This window comes from Onychostruthus taczanowskii, unplaced genomic scaffold (genome assembly GCF_017590055.1).
Source record: "Onychostruthus taczanowskii isolate IOZ18803 unplaced genomic scaffold, ASM1759005v1 scaffold3, whole genome shotgun sequence".
Taxonomy (NCBI): Eukaryota; Metazoa; Chordata; class Aves; order Passeriformes; family Passeridae; genus Onychostruthus; species Onychostruthus taczanowskii.
This window is the reverse complement of record NW_024500349.1, coordinates 3,041,758-3,056,337: the sequence shown is the minus strand read 5'-3', so window position 1 is coordinate 3,056,337 and position 14,580 is coordinate 3,041,758. Positions and strand designations below refer to the sequence as shown.

Sequence of the window (14,580 nt, the reverse complement as noted above, 5' to 3'; positions counted from 1 at the left end):
TATTTAGAAATTGTCTTTATACAGGTAAATGGTTGCAGTTTTGTGACAAGAACAGCTATACCTGCAGACTTAATCAGGGTACGGTATTGCAAATTGAATCGGAATACTAATGGAGAATACTAAACACCTCAATTTGTTTTGAACAAACACTGTGTTGCTGACTAATACTTTATTTTGCATGCTGTGCTCTACATCTGCATTGTTTGCTATATTAATATAATGTATCCTTGAACTTGAAATGCAAACCAGTTTAGTCCATCTATTAAGGCTAAGGTTATAGAGCACAACTCGCAGAAACGTTTTGTGTCAGTGCTTTTGAGGTGTGAATTATACTAACAAAGGAGGTTACCATGGCAATAAGGTCTTTGATGCTGTATTGTATGTTAATGTTCTAAGGTGGCATTTGGTACATAGTTTGATGCTTGACTTTACTGTGATAAAACATAAAAACTGGCATGTAAAGGAACTTGGATTGATTTAGGAAGAAGAATTTGGAGTTGAAGATCTTCATTCAGAACATGGAATGCAGCAGTCACACACACAGCTAGAGGTGATGGAGAATCAGTTGGTTGGGAAACAACAAGAGATTGAAGAACTAAGCAGAGAGATACAAGAAATGAGGGCAGCCTATGGTACAGAAGGATTGCAACAGGTATAATTACCTTACGTTGCTTTCTGCTTGCTATTTGGTTACATGCAAAAATGCAGAGCCTCACTGGAAAGAGTTCACAGTAGTAGTAGCTGTGCAGAATGCAATCAGTGTGTGATATAGAATTAATGAAATGTAATTTCTTTCAGTCATATGCCACGGGTTCTGTTACTTTGAATGGCGTTTCCATTGTGTGTCCTTTTTCTCTGTATTTTGTGACTAAAATTCGAATTGTCTTTGCAGTAGGATTCTTCAAATTAGGAATGGAAAGACAATTTTCTTCAAGAAAGGCCCTAATTCTTCTCTACTTATGCAAAGACTTTAATGTCTTCCTGTTCCTCCAAGATCAAAAAAACCTCAGGTTTTACTCCCTAAGGAATAACATAATTGAACCAAAATGTATTTGTATGTCAGACTTCACAGTGTGAAATACAAAAACGACAGTGTCAGAATGTTTTAATTTAAAACACCTAATAATTTAGGTTTATAGGAAAGCATTTCTTACTTTAAAAATACCATTGAAATATAAACTTAAGTTTTAAAGTAAAGAATATTTTTCCAGTTTAAGCCAGTGGTGCAGTGCACTCAGGTCAGTGCTTTGTTGTGCGTTAAGTCTTACTTGTCTCTCTCTCTCAATATGGATTCAGGTCATGTCACTGTATTTTGCTGTTTTTTTGCAAAGTACTATAAACTTTTTTAAAAATCTAATATTCAGTTATTTTTGCCATTGCATTACTATTATTATTATTATTATTATTATTATTATTATTATTATTATTATTATTATTTTATCTGTGATAATAGATGTCATTTTATCCACCGTAGCACCAGTAAGTGGTTGCCCCAGAAGAGGTGGTTTATTATTCCTTTGTCTGGTGTTGAATTTTAATTACTGTGTCTTGAATCTGTTGTGCTAAACTTAATAGTCATGATCATAGCATAATAAAGAAAATAAGTATTTCTAATGATTGTAAGTACTGTTATTTTTTCCTGAAAGAGTAGAAAGTGAAAATGTTTCTTAAAACTGCATTTTTAAAATGGCTATAATTACAATTTTTAAAATAAAATAAAAATTTACTTAAACAAAATTGAGCGTTTTTGGGTTTGGGGCTGTGGTACAATAATATTTTAATTCTTGCAGTGTATTTTTGTTTATAGTGATACAGTGCCTAGTATCTCAATTGACAAATGCTTATGGTTTATTTTTCAGAAGAAACAAAAGAATTGTAAAAGGGGGGTGGGAAAGATAGTTGTGTGCTTTAGTTCTGCCTTTGTCAAGAACAGAGATTGAATTTAAAAAGTTGGAAATTATATAACATGATGTGCTTTGGAACTAACATACATGCTCAGTTTCCTGATCTGTTATTAAGTTTCTCTACTATAACAAACTTTTAGTATTTTCATTACGCCTGTGCTTTTTTTTTTGGAGTTGACTCCAGTGTTCTAAAAAGAACTTTATCTGGAAGCATTACTATGTTAACAGCCGAGATTCAGCATATAACGTGGCGACATTGTTTTTGGGAACATTGGAAACAATGCACTTAGAGAAGATTACTAATGGTTTAAGAAATTTGCAGTATGTAGAGAGGAGGCTTGCACTAGCCTTAAATGAGTTCAAATTGAGAAAGAAACTTTCTACTGATACATGATGACATAAATGCACACAAAAATATTGCAAATCAATATTGTAGAATTTCTGACTGCTTGAATGTAATCCTACAAAAAATTAAAACAGTTGGCAAAGAATTTTTTGTACTATTACAATTTCTTCATCATTACAATTTACAAAATATTCATCTGTTAAATATGCTGTATCCATTTTGCAGCTTGAACTGATTTTCTCATGTAGTTGTGAATGATTTCCCTGGGTTCACAGTGTAAGATACCGCATGGTATCTATTACCTGCTTTAGTACAATGAATGCTGTTTGTTGCACTTCAAGTGAGAGATGATATAACTTGCATTTTTGTGGGAAAAGTGTGTGAACATGAGTAGTTGTACAAAACTGCTGAAACACTATTGGTAGATATTCTGGCTTCCTTTATGATGGTTTGTTTATGTGACCACACTTCTTATATTAAAAGCAAGTTATATATTTAACTAATTAACCTTCTTAAAAGTTCAGATTTTCTTATTTGTTAACTATATTTTATGGAGAGATCATGTATTGTTCAATGAGGGGGCAAACCTCTTTCTGAAATTTTTACAAATAGAGCTTGTGAAAAATATAAAAACTATACTAGTGATGGTATAGGTAGGGATGACTTATTCCTACCTAACTAAAATCAGCTAGTATTTTTGACTGTGGTTTTCATGTGCATTAATAGTTCAAATTTTATCTTTTACAGCTGCAAGAATTTGAAGCTGCTATCAAAAAAAGAGATGACATTATCACTCAGCTCACTACTAACCTCCAGCAGGCACGGAAAGAGAAGGATGAAACCATGAGGGAGTTCTTGGAGCTTACTGAGCAAAGTCAAAAACTGCAAATTCAGTTTCAGCATGTAAGTTATAGAGCTGCCTACATTTACTTGAGTTTGACAATAGTTGTCACTTTGGAGGCTCCATAAATAGCTACTTCCTGTAAAAAATGTTTTTGTGCATTTTTCAAGGATCAGCCTCTTAAGCATAGATCAGCAGTCATTTTCCTGGTCCTACAGTCCTATGTGTCACAGTTCATAATAATTAACTATAAAGTGATAAATATTAGTCTGTTTTCTTTCCTATATTATGTGGTAATAGCTTCTGATAAATGCTGAATTATTGCAGTTATCCTGGGGAAAAACACTTGGGTAATTAGTTCTCAGAGCTTTGAGCAGAAATGTTCCCTTTGAAATCAAAATGTCTAGCCATCAGCTTCCATGGGCCACAGCTTCACGCTCCAGTCCTTATATTTTTGAATAAAAGCTTCCTTTGTGTGTTATTAAAAGGTCATTTAAATAACAAAGTGAAGCTTCAGAAAGACATTTCTTCTAAAAAGCATGGTGATTGAGGTGCCACGGGCACACAGAATACACCTTACAGTGTTGCAGTTGAATATTGAATATTATTCATGCTGTTTAAGTATATTATATAGCTTATTTTGAGCTTCAAGTGGATTATATTCTGAAGCCTGAGATTTTATTATTAAAAATCTGATTATGGGCTCCGTAGCTGCAACTAGTTAGTTTTACTACATGTTGATGTATCTGAGGCACTGCTGTCCTATGTTAGCTCACCATGAATATTTAATTAATATGAAATACCTTTTTATTGGTTGGCCATCCCAAATGAGTAAGGTTGTTTGACTTCCTCCAAAAGAACTTAAAAATCTTTGACTTATGGTGTTGAAGAAGAAAGTAAAGATCGCTATATCTGTATGTAGCAAAAGTGTTTTCTTAAAAACCTGCTGTATTTTAGGTTTTATTTCTTTCAAATTCAAGTTGCAGGCAAGTGAAGCCCTAAGGAACAGCAGCCATAGTTGCACAGCTGCTGATTTATTGCAAGCCAAGCAACAGATACTTTCACATCAGCAGCAACTAGAAGAACAAGAATGTCAGCTTAAGGATTACCAAAAAAAGAACGAAGAATTTGAAGAGCAGATTACACATCTTCAAGAGAAAATCATGACATATGAAATCGTATGTTCCTTACTCTAAAGATCTCTTTTCCTAAAGACTTTTCAGGATTTTGTAATTCCTTTGAAATAAAAAAGCCAAAGCGCAAGCAGTGAGTGTGCTCCATAGAATGCATACCACAATTTTAAATTTTTGACACTGTTTCTGTTAACTAACACATAATATGTATATAATTTAAAACAGAAAATTTTATGTCAGTATTATATATTATTTTTATAAAAGTTGTGGAAATATTTAGAGCAAATTATGAAACTATGTTTCATGTGTTAAAAGATCTTCAATAAATGACATTATTTTAGAAAAAAAAATTATTTACCTGCTTGGACATTCTTCTCTGCATTAAGCTAAGAAAGAATTTTTTCCTTTGTGTACTTTTTAAATTATCCTTTGTGGAAAAGGATAATTAAAAAACCTAAAAAAATCAAATATTATTAAAAGTGATAAAGACACTGGGGGTTGGAAAGAATAGGGGAGGAGCATGATGACATGGGTGGGGTAGGAGTTCTCAGTATTCCAAGGGTACAGGAAACCTCCAAATGAGGTCAACAAATAATTTATATTTATGTTTTACAACTAACATAGCCTCTCTATGACTTCCAAGAAAGACTAAATAGCTAAGTCTGTAATTGTTCTTACATATTCAGATAATTAGCTAAAAATAAGAACATAAATTTCCTCTTTTTGTTTAAGGAAAAACAGAAGAAAGAGGGGGAAGATTTGAGTAAATTACAAGAAAAAGAAGCATTAGTTGAAGAGCTGGAAGCAAAACTTGGAGAAGAGGAAAAAAATTCATTTCAGCTAAAGGAAAAACTATCAGATGTCAGCAAATTACTTGAAGAATTGAAAGAAGAGATTTCCCTAAGGAACCAGCAGATAAGTAATATGAAAGTTGAACTTACCACCTACAAACAGAAAGAAAGACAATGTTCTGATGAAATAAAACAATTAATGGGAACTGTGGAAGAACTGCAGAAACGATGTTATAAAGACAGCCAGTCTGAAGCTGACATTGTGCAAAGAATGGAATTAGAAACACAAAGGAGACTGGCACAACTTCAGGCTGAATTAGATGAAATGCACGGCCAGCAGATTGTACAAATGAAGCAAGAATTAATTAAGCAGCATGCAGTAGAAATAGAACGGCGTCTTTTGCAACAAAAAGTAGAATTGGAGCAAACTTCAAGTCTGTTTTTTAATGAGAATGTTAATAAAGATCAAATGCATTTAATGAATATTAAAATTAATGAATTGAATGTGAAATTGCAGGATGCTGATAAGGAAAGGGAAAAAATAAAGCAAGAATTGTCACAACAGATGGAAGTTATTGCAACAGAGAAATCTCTTCAACAAACTAGAATTGAAGATCTTCTTCAGGAACTGAATTTTTCAAGAGAGCAGGTACAAAGAGCCAAGCAAACTATAGTGGATATGGAATGTAGATTAAATGAAGCTGAAAAATACCAGTTTGTGATTGAAGATTTAAAAAATCAGCTGGCTTCTGCCTCTGAATTTAGGAAAGACTTGGAAGTAAAACATGAGGCAGAAATCACAAATTACAAAATAAAACTTGAAATGCTAGAAAGGGAGAAGGATGCAGTTTTGGACAGGATGGCAGAATCTCAAGAAGCAGAATTAGAGAGACTGAGGACAAATCTTCTGTTTAGTCATGAAGAGGAACTTTCCAGGCTTAAAGAAGACTTAGAAAAGGAGCACCTGGTGAACATGGAAAGCCTTAAACACAACCTGAATATGCACCATAAGCAGCAGTTAGATGAAGTACAAAATGAAATGAGTCAAAAGATAGAAGCCATGCAACATGAAAAGGACAACTTAATCACAAAGCAAAATCAGTTGATTTTAGAGATTACGAACCTGAAAGATTTACAGCAGTCTATCGTAAATTCTAAATCTGAAGAAATGACACTTCAAATCCATGAACTGGAGAAGCAGATTGAAGTGCTTAGGCAAGAGGAGAAAGAGAAGGGTACCCTTGAACAAGAAATACAAGAGCTGCAGCTTAAAACTGAGTTGATGCAGGAACAAATGAGGGAGAGAGAAGATACCCTTCAAAAAAAATGTTCAGAACTAGAAACACAAAATAATGTTCTTAAGGGGGAAAATGAAAATCTGGAAGAGAAATTAAAAAATATGTTGGTATACTCTGAAGAAAACTTACTTTGTAACAGTAATGTTAGCTCTAAGACAGAAATTTTGGACTTGCAAAAAAGAATAGAGAATCTGATTACTGAAAATGAGCAACTTAAAAACCAAAACAGTATCCTCCAAGAGGATACTGAAAGGCAGAAGAGTGCCTTTTCACTGACTGAGAAAAAACTTGAAGCTGGCTATAAGGAACTACAGAAAGAATGTGCAAGTCTTCTGAAGGCAAAAAATGAGTTAGAAGAGAACAAGAAAAAGCAGGAAGCTGAATATAAAAGCAAACTCAAAGCTTTGAATGAGAAGATATGCCACTTACAAAGCAATAGACCAGTTTCATTTAAAACTAAACCCTCTGGTTTTGAAGGGAGTAAAGAAATAAAGGTGTCCAGGGAAGACATATTTGAGGCTGAAGAAGTTGTTGAGAAAGATGCAACAGAACTTATGGAAAAGCTCCAGACTACTCAGCGTGAGAAAGTGGAATTATCCCTGAGACTTTCTGATCTTTCTGAACAGTTAAAGTCAAAGGATAGTGAAATCTGTCATTTAAATGAAAAAGTCAAATCCTTAAAAGATGAGAAAGAGCAAATTCTAGTAAAATGTAAAGAACTAGAAGTCACAATTAGTCATGCTCAGAGAAGAAATAGTAGTAGTAATGACTCTAAGAAAAAATGCTCTAAAGGAAAACCTCTAAAGACTGCTACTCCAGCATCTGAAAGTAGGAATAAACGCCCTGGTTCAAGGAGTAAAACTGATGGAGGAACAAATTCAAGAGGTAATCTAAGTTCTGGTAAAGACTGCAGCCAAGAGGTAACAAAAAGGAAGGAGGTCCAGCAAATGCTGAAACAAGAGCAGCAGTCTGTTGTGGAACACATGCATGGGACGCCAGACAGGGCGACAGAGGAAGCATCATTACCAGCCATTACACAGAGTGAAAATAACCTTCAGCAGCAAGTGGATGCCTTAAAATCAGAACAGGTATGTGGTGTAAAACAGTGTAGAAAATACTTTAACTATGAAAATTTGTGGGAGGTTACACTTAAAAATTTGCATTGTATTTTTTCCAGCTGGCTGCTTTGAAGTATAGGTGTGTGTGTCAGTGGGGAAAAGGGTTGTGGCCAGTGGTTGATAGAGGTTATATGAATGAACAGAATTATGAGCACAGTCAATGTGTATGAGGATGCTTTTTGAATGAAAAAAAACCCTCGTCCCTTGCATTTAAGTCAACAGCAACAACAAAAATGAAGAAGACTACCAGAACACTTCATGTTTTGATACAGCATTTCACTTTCTTAAGAGAAAAACTTATTTTAGATATAACTTTTTATTCTGTGATTAGCTTTTCAGTTCTCTTAAGTACTCATTCTAACAGTATAAAGAATAATGAAATTTCATGGGTCATTTTTGACCAAACTTCTGAAATATCAAACTTGTGAAATACAAAAATTCTGAAATACAAATATTTTGTTTTAAGAAATGTATCTGGATGTGATAATGAGAATGAATATCATGCAATTCTAACTATTGTCATAAGTTTTGTTGGCACAATTTTGCTTGTATTTCTCGGTATTGTAAATTAATTGTAGGTAACTTGGAAAGAATTCTTATTTGTCAATACAAATAGCTAAGTACTGAGTTACCAGTATTTAATTAGGTGGTGGAATCATAAATCTATATATAAATTTATGTACATTGATGAAGTTCAGTAGCTTGCTGCAAGTTGCGTTCAGCTAAGTGTTCTGTGGAAATAGATGTTAAGCAGGCTTCTACTGGTTTTTAAACTTTTTTTTTGTTTTATGAAAGTCAACCTAACAGTGAACTAATACCACCAACTGCCTAATATTGTAGTTAATTTATTTCCTAAGAAATAAAATCACAAGCAAAGCCACATTGGAAACAGTTGTGAGATTATAAAAAAGAGCTTTATCTTTGTGATGGTTTGGTTTAGGTTTTTTCTTTGTTTTTTTGTTTGGTTGGTTTGGTTTTTATAAGGCTGTGATAAGGGTCTTAGAATTTCCTGCCATACAACAAAACATCATTGTGGTCCAGAGGTGTCTAAAAACTTTTTCAGACTTCAGCTCTAAGTAGGTCCCAGTTGGCATATCCCAAACATCTTTTTTCTTTAGCAATAACATCCCCAAATTGCAGACTGGAACTACAAGCCTTGAAAATCAATGTTTTTAATGTCTGCTAATAACACAATCTTTTCTCTGTGTTTAGAGTGCACTTGCTTAACTGCTCCATTAATAATGATATTGCTCCTGCTTCAGTGGGTTAAAATTCACTGGGATTTTATTGCTGCAAAACAGTAATTGAAGCCTGTTGAGTTTTGTTGATTTTAATTTGATTTTTATTTTAAGTTGAAGAAGTGTCTTACTATTTTGTTAAAACTGAATTTTCTAAACCATGTATACTTAAATTTACCTTATACATACCATATATGCAGCATTCCATTCAACACATTATCAATCTCAGAAATTTCTAAAGATAGGTCTTTCTATTTTCTTGTTTCTCATTCTTTTAAATTGTGTCTTTATATTCAAAGACTGATTTACAGCTGCAAATGGAGGCACAGCGGATTTGTCTATCCCTGGTTTATTCAGCTCATGTAGACCAGGTTTGTGAGTCCTTGAAAGCAGAAAAAGAGAGTGCACTTTGCAGTCTTAAAGAGGAGCTTGTTCATAATCATATGCAAGAGATGACTGATCTTAAAAGAATGCATCAGCTGGAGCTCCAGACCCTGAAATTTCAACAAGCAGGTAAGTTGACCAAAATTATGAGAATGAAGCTCTATATGAAAAGCTGTCTTAAAAAAACCCAACCAAACAAGTGCAAGAGTTTGTGCATTTAGCTGTCCAATAAATTGTTTTTATATCATATTTTGAAGGTTTTTTTTTCAACAAATTGTTTACCCAGTCTATTACTGAGGTAACTTGGAAAAAAAAATATGTAAAAAATAAGGAATCGAAAGTATTACAACTCATTGTTTGCTGTTTATTAGCTCAATTCATTGTGAAGAATAATATAGTAGATTCACCTATAAGGTGAAAAATAAGCAAATTCACCAGCAAAGTATTTTTGGACTTGTTCTTTTCTCTTTTCTTTGCATTGCTGCATTGACACCCTGCACACTTTAAGTAAACTTTGGTACTGCTTTTTGCCTCAGTGAACTTTTATGTTGTCATGATGGTTTTCTGGCTTAGGTTTTCTGTTATACCATGTTTTGCCTTTGTTTAATTTTTTTGCACAAGTTCTTCTCCCTCCACTAGGTATCTGTATGCTTTTATCTTTCTGGAGGTCAGTAATACACAAAGCCATTTCTTATCTCTTGCTCCTCTAGAACATGCAGCTCAGCTGTGATAATTGAAACTGTCCATGTGTTGTAACAATAAAGAGGGGAACCAAAAAAGTGTCCTTCCTCAAGCTGAAGAGGCAGCCTTACTGAGGCAGGAAATTAGACCTTTGAAAAGTTGTTGTGCATCTAGTGTTTAAAAATAATATGAATAATTTGTATTCATAGATGATGAAGAGAAATCTACACAAAGACTTATAGAAAAACTGAATGAAGCTGTCACTGAGGAATGTTCCAGGCTCACTCAGGTAAGGCTGAACAAAAAGCCTTTTTCAAAATGAAAATTTAGAAAACAAAAAATGATGGTTAGTGAGTCATCATATTTTTCTGCATTATTTTTGCAGGTTTTCTTTGCAGCTTTTCTCTTTGCATTGATCTCAAAATAGAGACTGCTGAACCTGAGCTTCCAAAATAGTATTGCAAATGGTTTTGTATTTTTTTTTCCTAAACTTATATCCTTGTCCAGACAAGTCTTTTGTCTTACACACAGTCCTAATCTTCTAGCTAATGTTGATCTCATCTCTGCAACTTTGGAAGTACTTTTTTCCTTTCTCTTTGTTTCTGGATGTATCTTCTTGATTCAAGAGTCTGGTGTCACTCACAAGCATCTTGATGCACAGGACATCACCTCTCACATCTGCAATAGGATAGGAATTTCTTTCTTAGCTGCAGTTTATCTTTCAAAGACTTTAAAGTGTCAAACAATCTAAAAAAAATTACTGTCCATATTGTTTTTAGTAAATAAATATTACAATCAAAAATGGAAGCTTATATTTAGTCTTCATTCTAATATCTGCCACCTATAATAATATTTTAGCATATCTTTTTTTCTAGAGCAATAGTAATTGATGGCCCTTATGGGTGCTTTTTGACCATCAATCGAGTTACTTATTAGACTTATTTCTAGATAAATTAAGCTGCTTTTGTCACTCACTGTAAGTTTTTAAGTCTAAAATACTTCCAATGGATGGGGTTTGGGGTTTGGAATTTTTTTCCTTCTTTGCTGGACGTTTTTCAACACCTTTTTGGGAAAGTGAATAGCAGAATTTTAGCTTGAGATCCGCCATAGGAGAGATTAGGCAGGACTCCATGATAGCTCACAGAAAGTGGCAGCTAAATGAGAGTGCTTGGCATGAGTTATTTCACAGCGTGAAAAATGCTGCCTGTTTGTGTGATCCTTTTGTAGAGCTGTCGGAGAAATTATGGTTTTACTTTTCTAAGTTGAATTTGGTTTTTTTTTGAGTACAAAATCTTTAAATAAAGAATCCCACAGTGCTTTGAGCAAGCAGTTTCTTTTCAAGTATCAGTTATCTTCAGAAATCATATGGATAAATCTTCTGTTTGCCTGCCCATTGTAAATATGGCAGTATTCTGCTGACCACATAGCACCAACAAACATAGGGTATTCTGTTCATTACTTGCCTTTTTCTGCCATACTCTTTTGTCTGATTTGTTCAGCACTTAAAGAACAAGATGAGCTGTAATGCCTAAAAAGATACAAATTTCTGCTTTAAGGAATTTCTCTTTTAAGTAAAATTGCAGCTTATGAGAATGAGACATTTAAAATGTAAAGTTGCTTAACACATTAATAAAGAAGGCTTTTCTGTACAAGATTTTAATACATGGCAGTTCCAAACTAAAGACTGATTTGGAAACATATGTATTTATGCTTTAGCTGAAAAGTCTTTTCATATCTGTTTCTTTTATCAGGAGTTTTAAAGATTGTCTACATTCTTAGGATTCAACAGAACATTTATGCCATCATTTTCACAGAAGTTAATGCTCACAAAATACTACTTTTCCCTGGTTTTCTTGTTTTCTTTGTGGATTGTGGTTGATAAAATAATGATCAATTGTTTACTCTTCACTTTGTTTGATTTGTTATGCAGGTTTTATGTGGCAGTCAGAATGAACATTCTTCAACTGCTGTAGAAGCTGTTGACAGGGAGCAGGAAAATTTCTGTAAACGTGATGTGACAGAAAAACTGAGTGTAGAATTACCAATACACAGAGATCAAGCTCAAGGTAATGACTTTGTACTATCATGCTGGTCAAAAGTACTTACTTAAAGCATTTCAGACTGGCACTTTTGCCATTACTTTTTCAGGTACTAATTCATGTACTTAGATAGCTGTTTTAGAGATCTCCTCATTATTCTGAACCAATTTATTTTTGTTATGCTTATTTTTTGGGCTGTTTCCATTTTCATGGATATTGGTGGAAAAAGGTTTTTGGGGTTTTTTCTCTTCCTCCTTTTTTAGAAGAAGCTAGCAGTCCTACCAAAAAAATACATGTGTATCAATACATATAAAAATTAGTTAAAAATCTGGAAGCGCTTCATTTGTTTCAGTATTTTGTAATGTTTATCAGACAATTCTTCAGGGCAGAGCTTGTGAACAAATCACTTGTGTTAAAATTTATGGTAAAGTGTTCGTTTTCTTTTTTTAAAGTCCCTGGTTCTTTGTGTAATTTAACTGTGCAAGAACGTATGGATGCACTTCTCCAGAAGATAATGGAAGAGTACAGCAGGCTGAAAGCACTTCAAACACAGCTGATGGCAGAGTGTAAACAGGTAAACTTTTATAGCACAGGGTATATGAGCATTTGAATTTTCTCTGTTGCACGAATTCCTTCTGGATGGCTGAGGAAGTGTTTGAAAATGTGTGTATCCTGGTTGAGTGGCAGAGCAGGGCAGTGATTTGAGAACATGGAGAAAGCTGCTGTCCATGCCACACAATCGTGGACTGGTTGAGATTAGGAGGCACCTCTGGAGTTCATCTAATCCAGCCCCTCGCCCAAAGCAGTATCAGCTAGGAAAGATTGCCAAGGACTGTGTCCAGCTGCATTTTGATACTTCACAAGCCCAGTGGGCAACTTTGCCTTCTTCAGGTTATAAATGCCCAGCTCTTCCACGTCTCCTAGTGCAACAAATGCTCCAAGCGTCCCATCTCCTTTGTTACTGTTGCTGGACCTGTGCCAGTATATCCATTTCCCTTTCATACTGGTAGTGCAGCACTGGGTATAATATTTTTGTGCTACTGCTAGACAAATTGTTGTTAATTGCATTTACTTGGTTATTATTTAGGTCAAGGAATCAAGTCTATCTTCTTCAGAAAGGAGGAAAGAAGAGGAACTTATCCATATGGAAATAGGAAAGCAAAGTCTGCAGACTCCTCCACAAAATCTAATGGGTAAAAAGATGTATATGCTGTTTTTAATGTATGTATATTCAGAGAAAAAGAAAAGACAATGACTTTCAATTTTAACTGATTTATATCTTACTACAGCTAGAACGTAAAAGATTTTTTCTGATTTTGCAGTACAATGCTCTGATTTTCTCAATTCTGTAAATTCTTTCAGAAGTATATTCTCTGATACATTTTTGGTTTAGTATTTTTTAGTTTTCCACAATAATAATTTGTTACCCATATCAAATATTGTTTTGCAAAATAGAAGATGAGGTTATAATTTTTTGTTACAGAAAAGTACTTGACAGGATGTCAGAAATTTTTTTAACTGCATTAATTATTCAGTCCATCACTGCTACATATTTGTGAAGAAGTTAATATCTTCCTTCCTTTCCTTTTCTTTCCTTTCTTTTCTTTCTCTTCTCCATCTGTCCTTCTCACCCCTGCTTCACACAACCTCTACACAGATCCTACAATTCAAGAATACTGTTCAAAGGAGATAGGGAACATTAAGAAACAACTTGAGGAGCAGCATGCTCAAGAACTGGAACACCTCCGGTCCTATTTCCAGCAGCAGCTGAAAGAAAGTCAAGAGAGGTACACTGCAGAGCTTGTGCATCTGCAGGATAAGCTTCAGATTGCTGGGGTATCCTCTGACCGCACAAGGTATTCATCAGTTTTTCAATGCTTATAATTTCACACTTGTTCAAGGAGTGTTTCAAATAACCATCTGTGTTCTTCTTCAGAATTGGAGAAATTCTTTATAAACATTCATATAATAAATATATATATTTTTTTTTTTATATATATAAACATATAATAAATAATGCTCTTCTGTAGTTTTGTTCCTTCAAGAGTTGTGAAGAGTCCTACGAAAAAATGACATAAACATTACGAATTAAGTAGTGTGGCATTTATAGTTACTAGAGGAATATTTTATAAATGGAATAATGTATAAAAGTAATTTCATATATATGAGCTTTATAGCAACAATTTCAAAACTTAACTCAGTAGACCACATTTAGTCTTCAAAACTCCAGGCACTATACTTTACATCTAAAGACATCTTGTGCAGATGTAGTTGCCTGAAATTAATTATTTTCTAGAATGATAGATAATAATAAAGTTTGTGGTGAAGTTTAGGTCCATTTAACACATTCTGGTTTTCATCAAGTCATGGGCAAAATACTGATTTTTTAAAAAATTATTATTTCCCCTCTTTGCTTTTTTGTACCTTTTTAGTGTATCCTCAGATTCCGAAAGAAAGTTAAAAGAAGTCTTCAGGAAAGTAAAGTGCACAGAAAATCTTCATCAGAGAAAAACAGATAAAGCATTAGAGGTATGATGTAACTCAGTTGATAGCTTACATATATATATATATATATATGAGTGACATAATTTACATGCTTTGTCTCCTTAGATTAAATTGAAATATGGACTAATACTTAGTAGATTAAGGTAGTTATCATCTTAGTATTGTACTATACTATTAGACAGTCCATGTTAGGGGAAAAATACTTAATTTTTTTCTGAAAAACATATCTGGGAATTATGATCAAGAAAACTTTCTTTATTGATGCTGGGTTTAAGTTTATTTTCTTAATTTTATCTTTGAAA

At 33.7% G+C, this 14,580-nt stretch overlaps 1 protein-coding gene across 5 annotated transcripts in view; it reads left to right on the top strand.

The window, feature by feature from the left end:
• Positions 1-14,580, top strand: part of AKAP9 (A-kinase anchoring protein 9) — a 105,110-nt gene that overhangs the window by 38,993 nt on the left and 51,537 nt on the right. For 3 of the 5 annotated variants that reach the window (XM_041408319.1, XM_041408322.1, XM_041408318.1), the window contains exons 4-15: positions 25-78; positions 482-652; positions 2,998-3,153; positions 4,072-4,269; positions 4,957-7,401; positions 8,969-9,182; positions 9,944-10,023; positions 11,665-11,800; positions 12,226-12,347; positions 12,861-12,966; positions 13,431-13,629; positions 14,206-14,302. In XM_041408319.1, the coding sequence (XP_041264253.1) occupies positions 25-78; positions 482-652; positions 2,998-3,153; positions 4,072-4,269; positions 4,957-7,401; positions 8,969-9,182; positions 9,944-10,023; positions 11,665-11,800; positions 12,226-12,347; positions 12,861-12,966; positions 13,431-13,629; positions 14,206-14,302 (3,978 nt within the window). The remainder of the gene's footprint in view (positions 1-24; positions 79-481; positions 653-2,997; positions 3,154-4,071; positions 4,270-4,956; positions 7,402-8,968; positions 9,183-9,943; positions 10,024-11,664; positions 11,801-12,225; positions 12,348-12,860; positions 12,967-13,430; positions 13,630-14,205; positions 14,303-14,580) is intronic. The other 2 variants (XM_041408321.1, XM_041408320.1) reach the window with 1 other exon arrangement.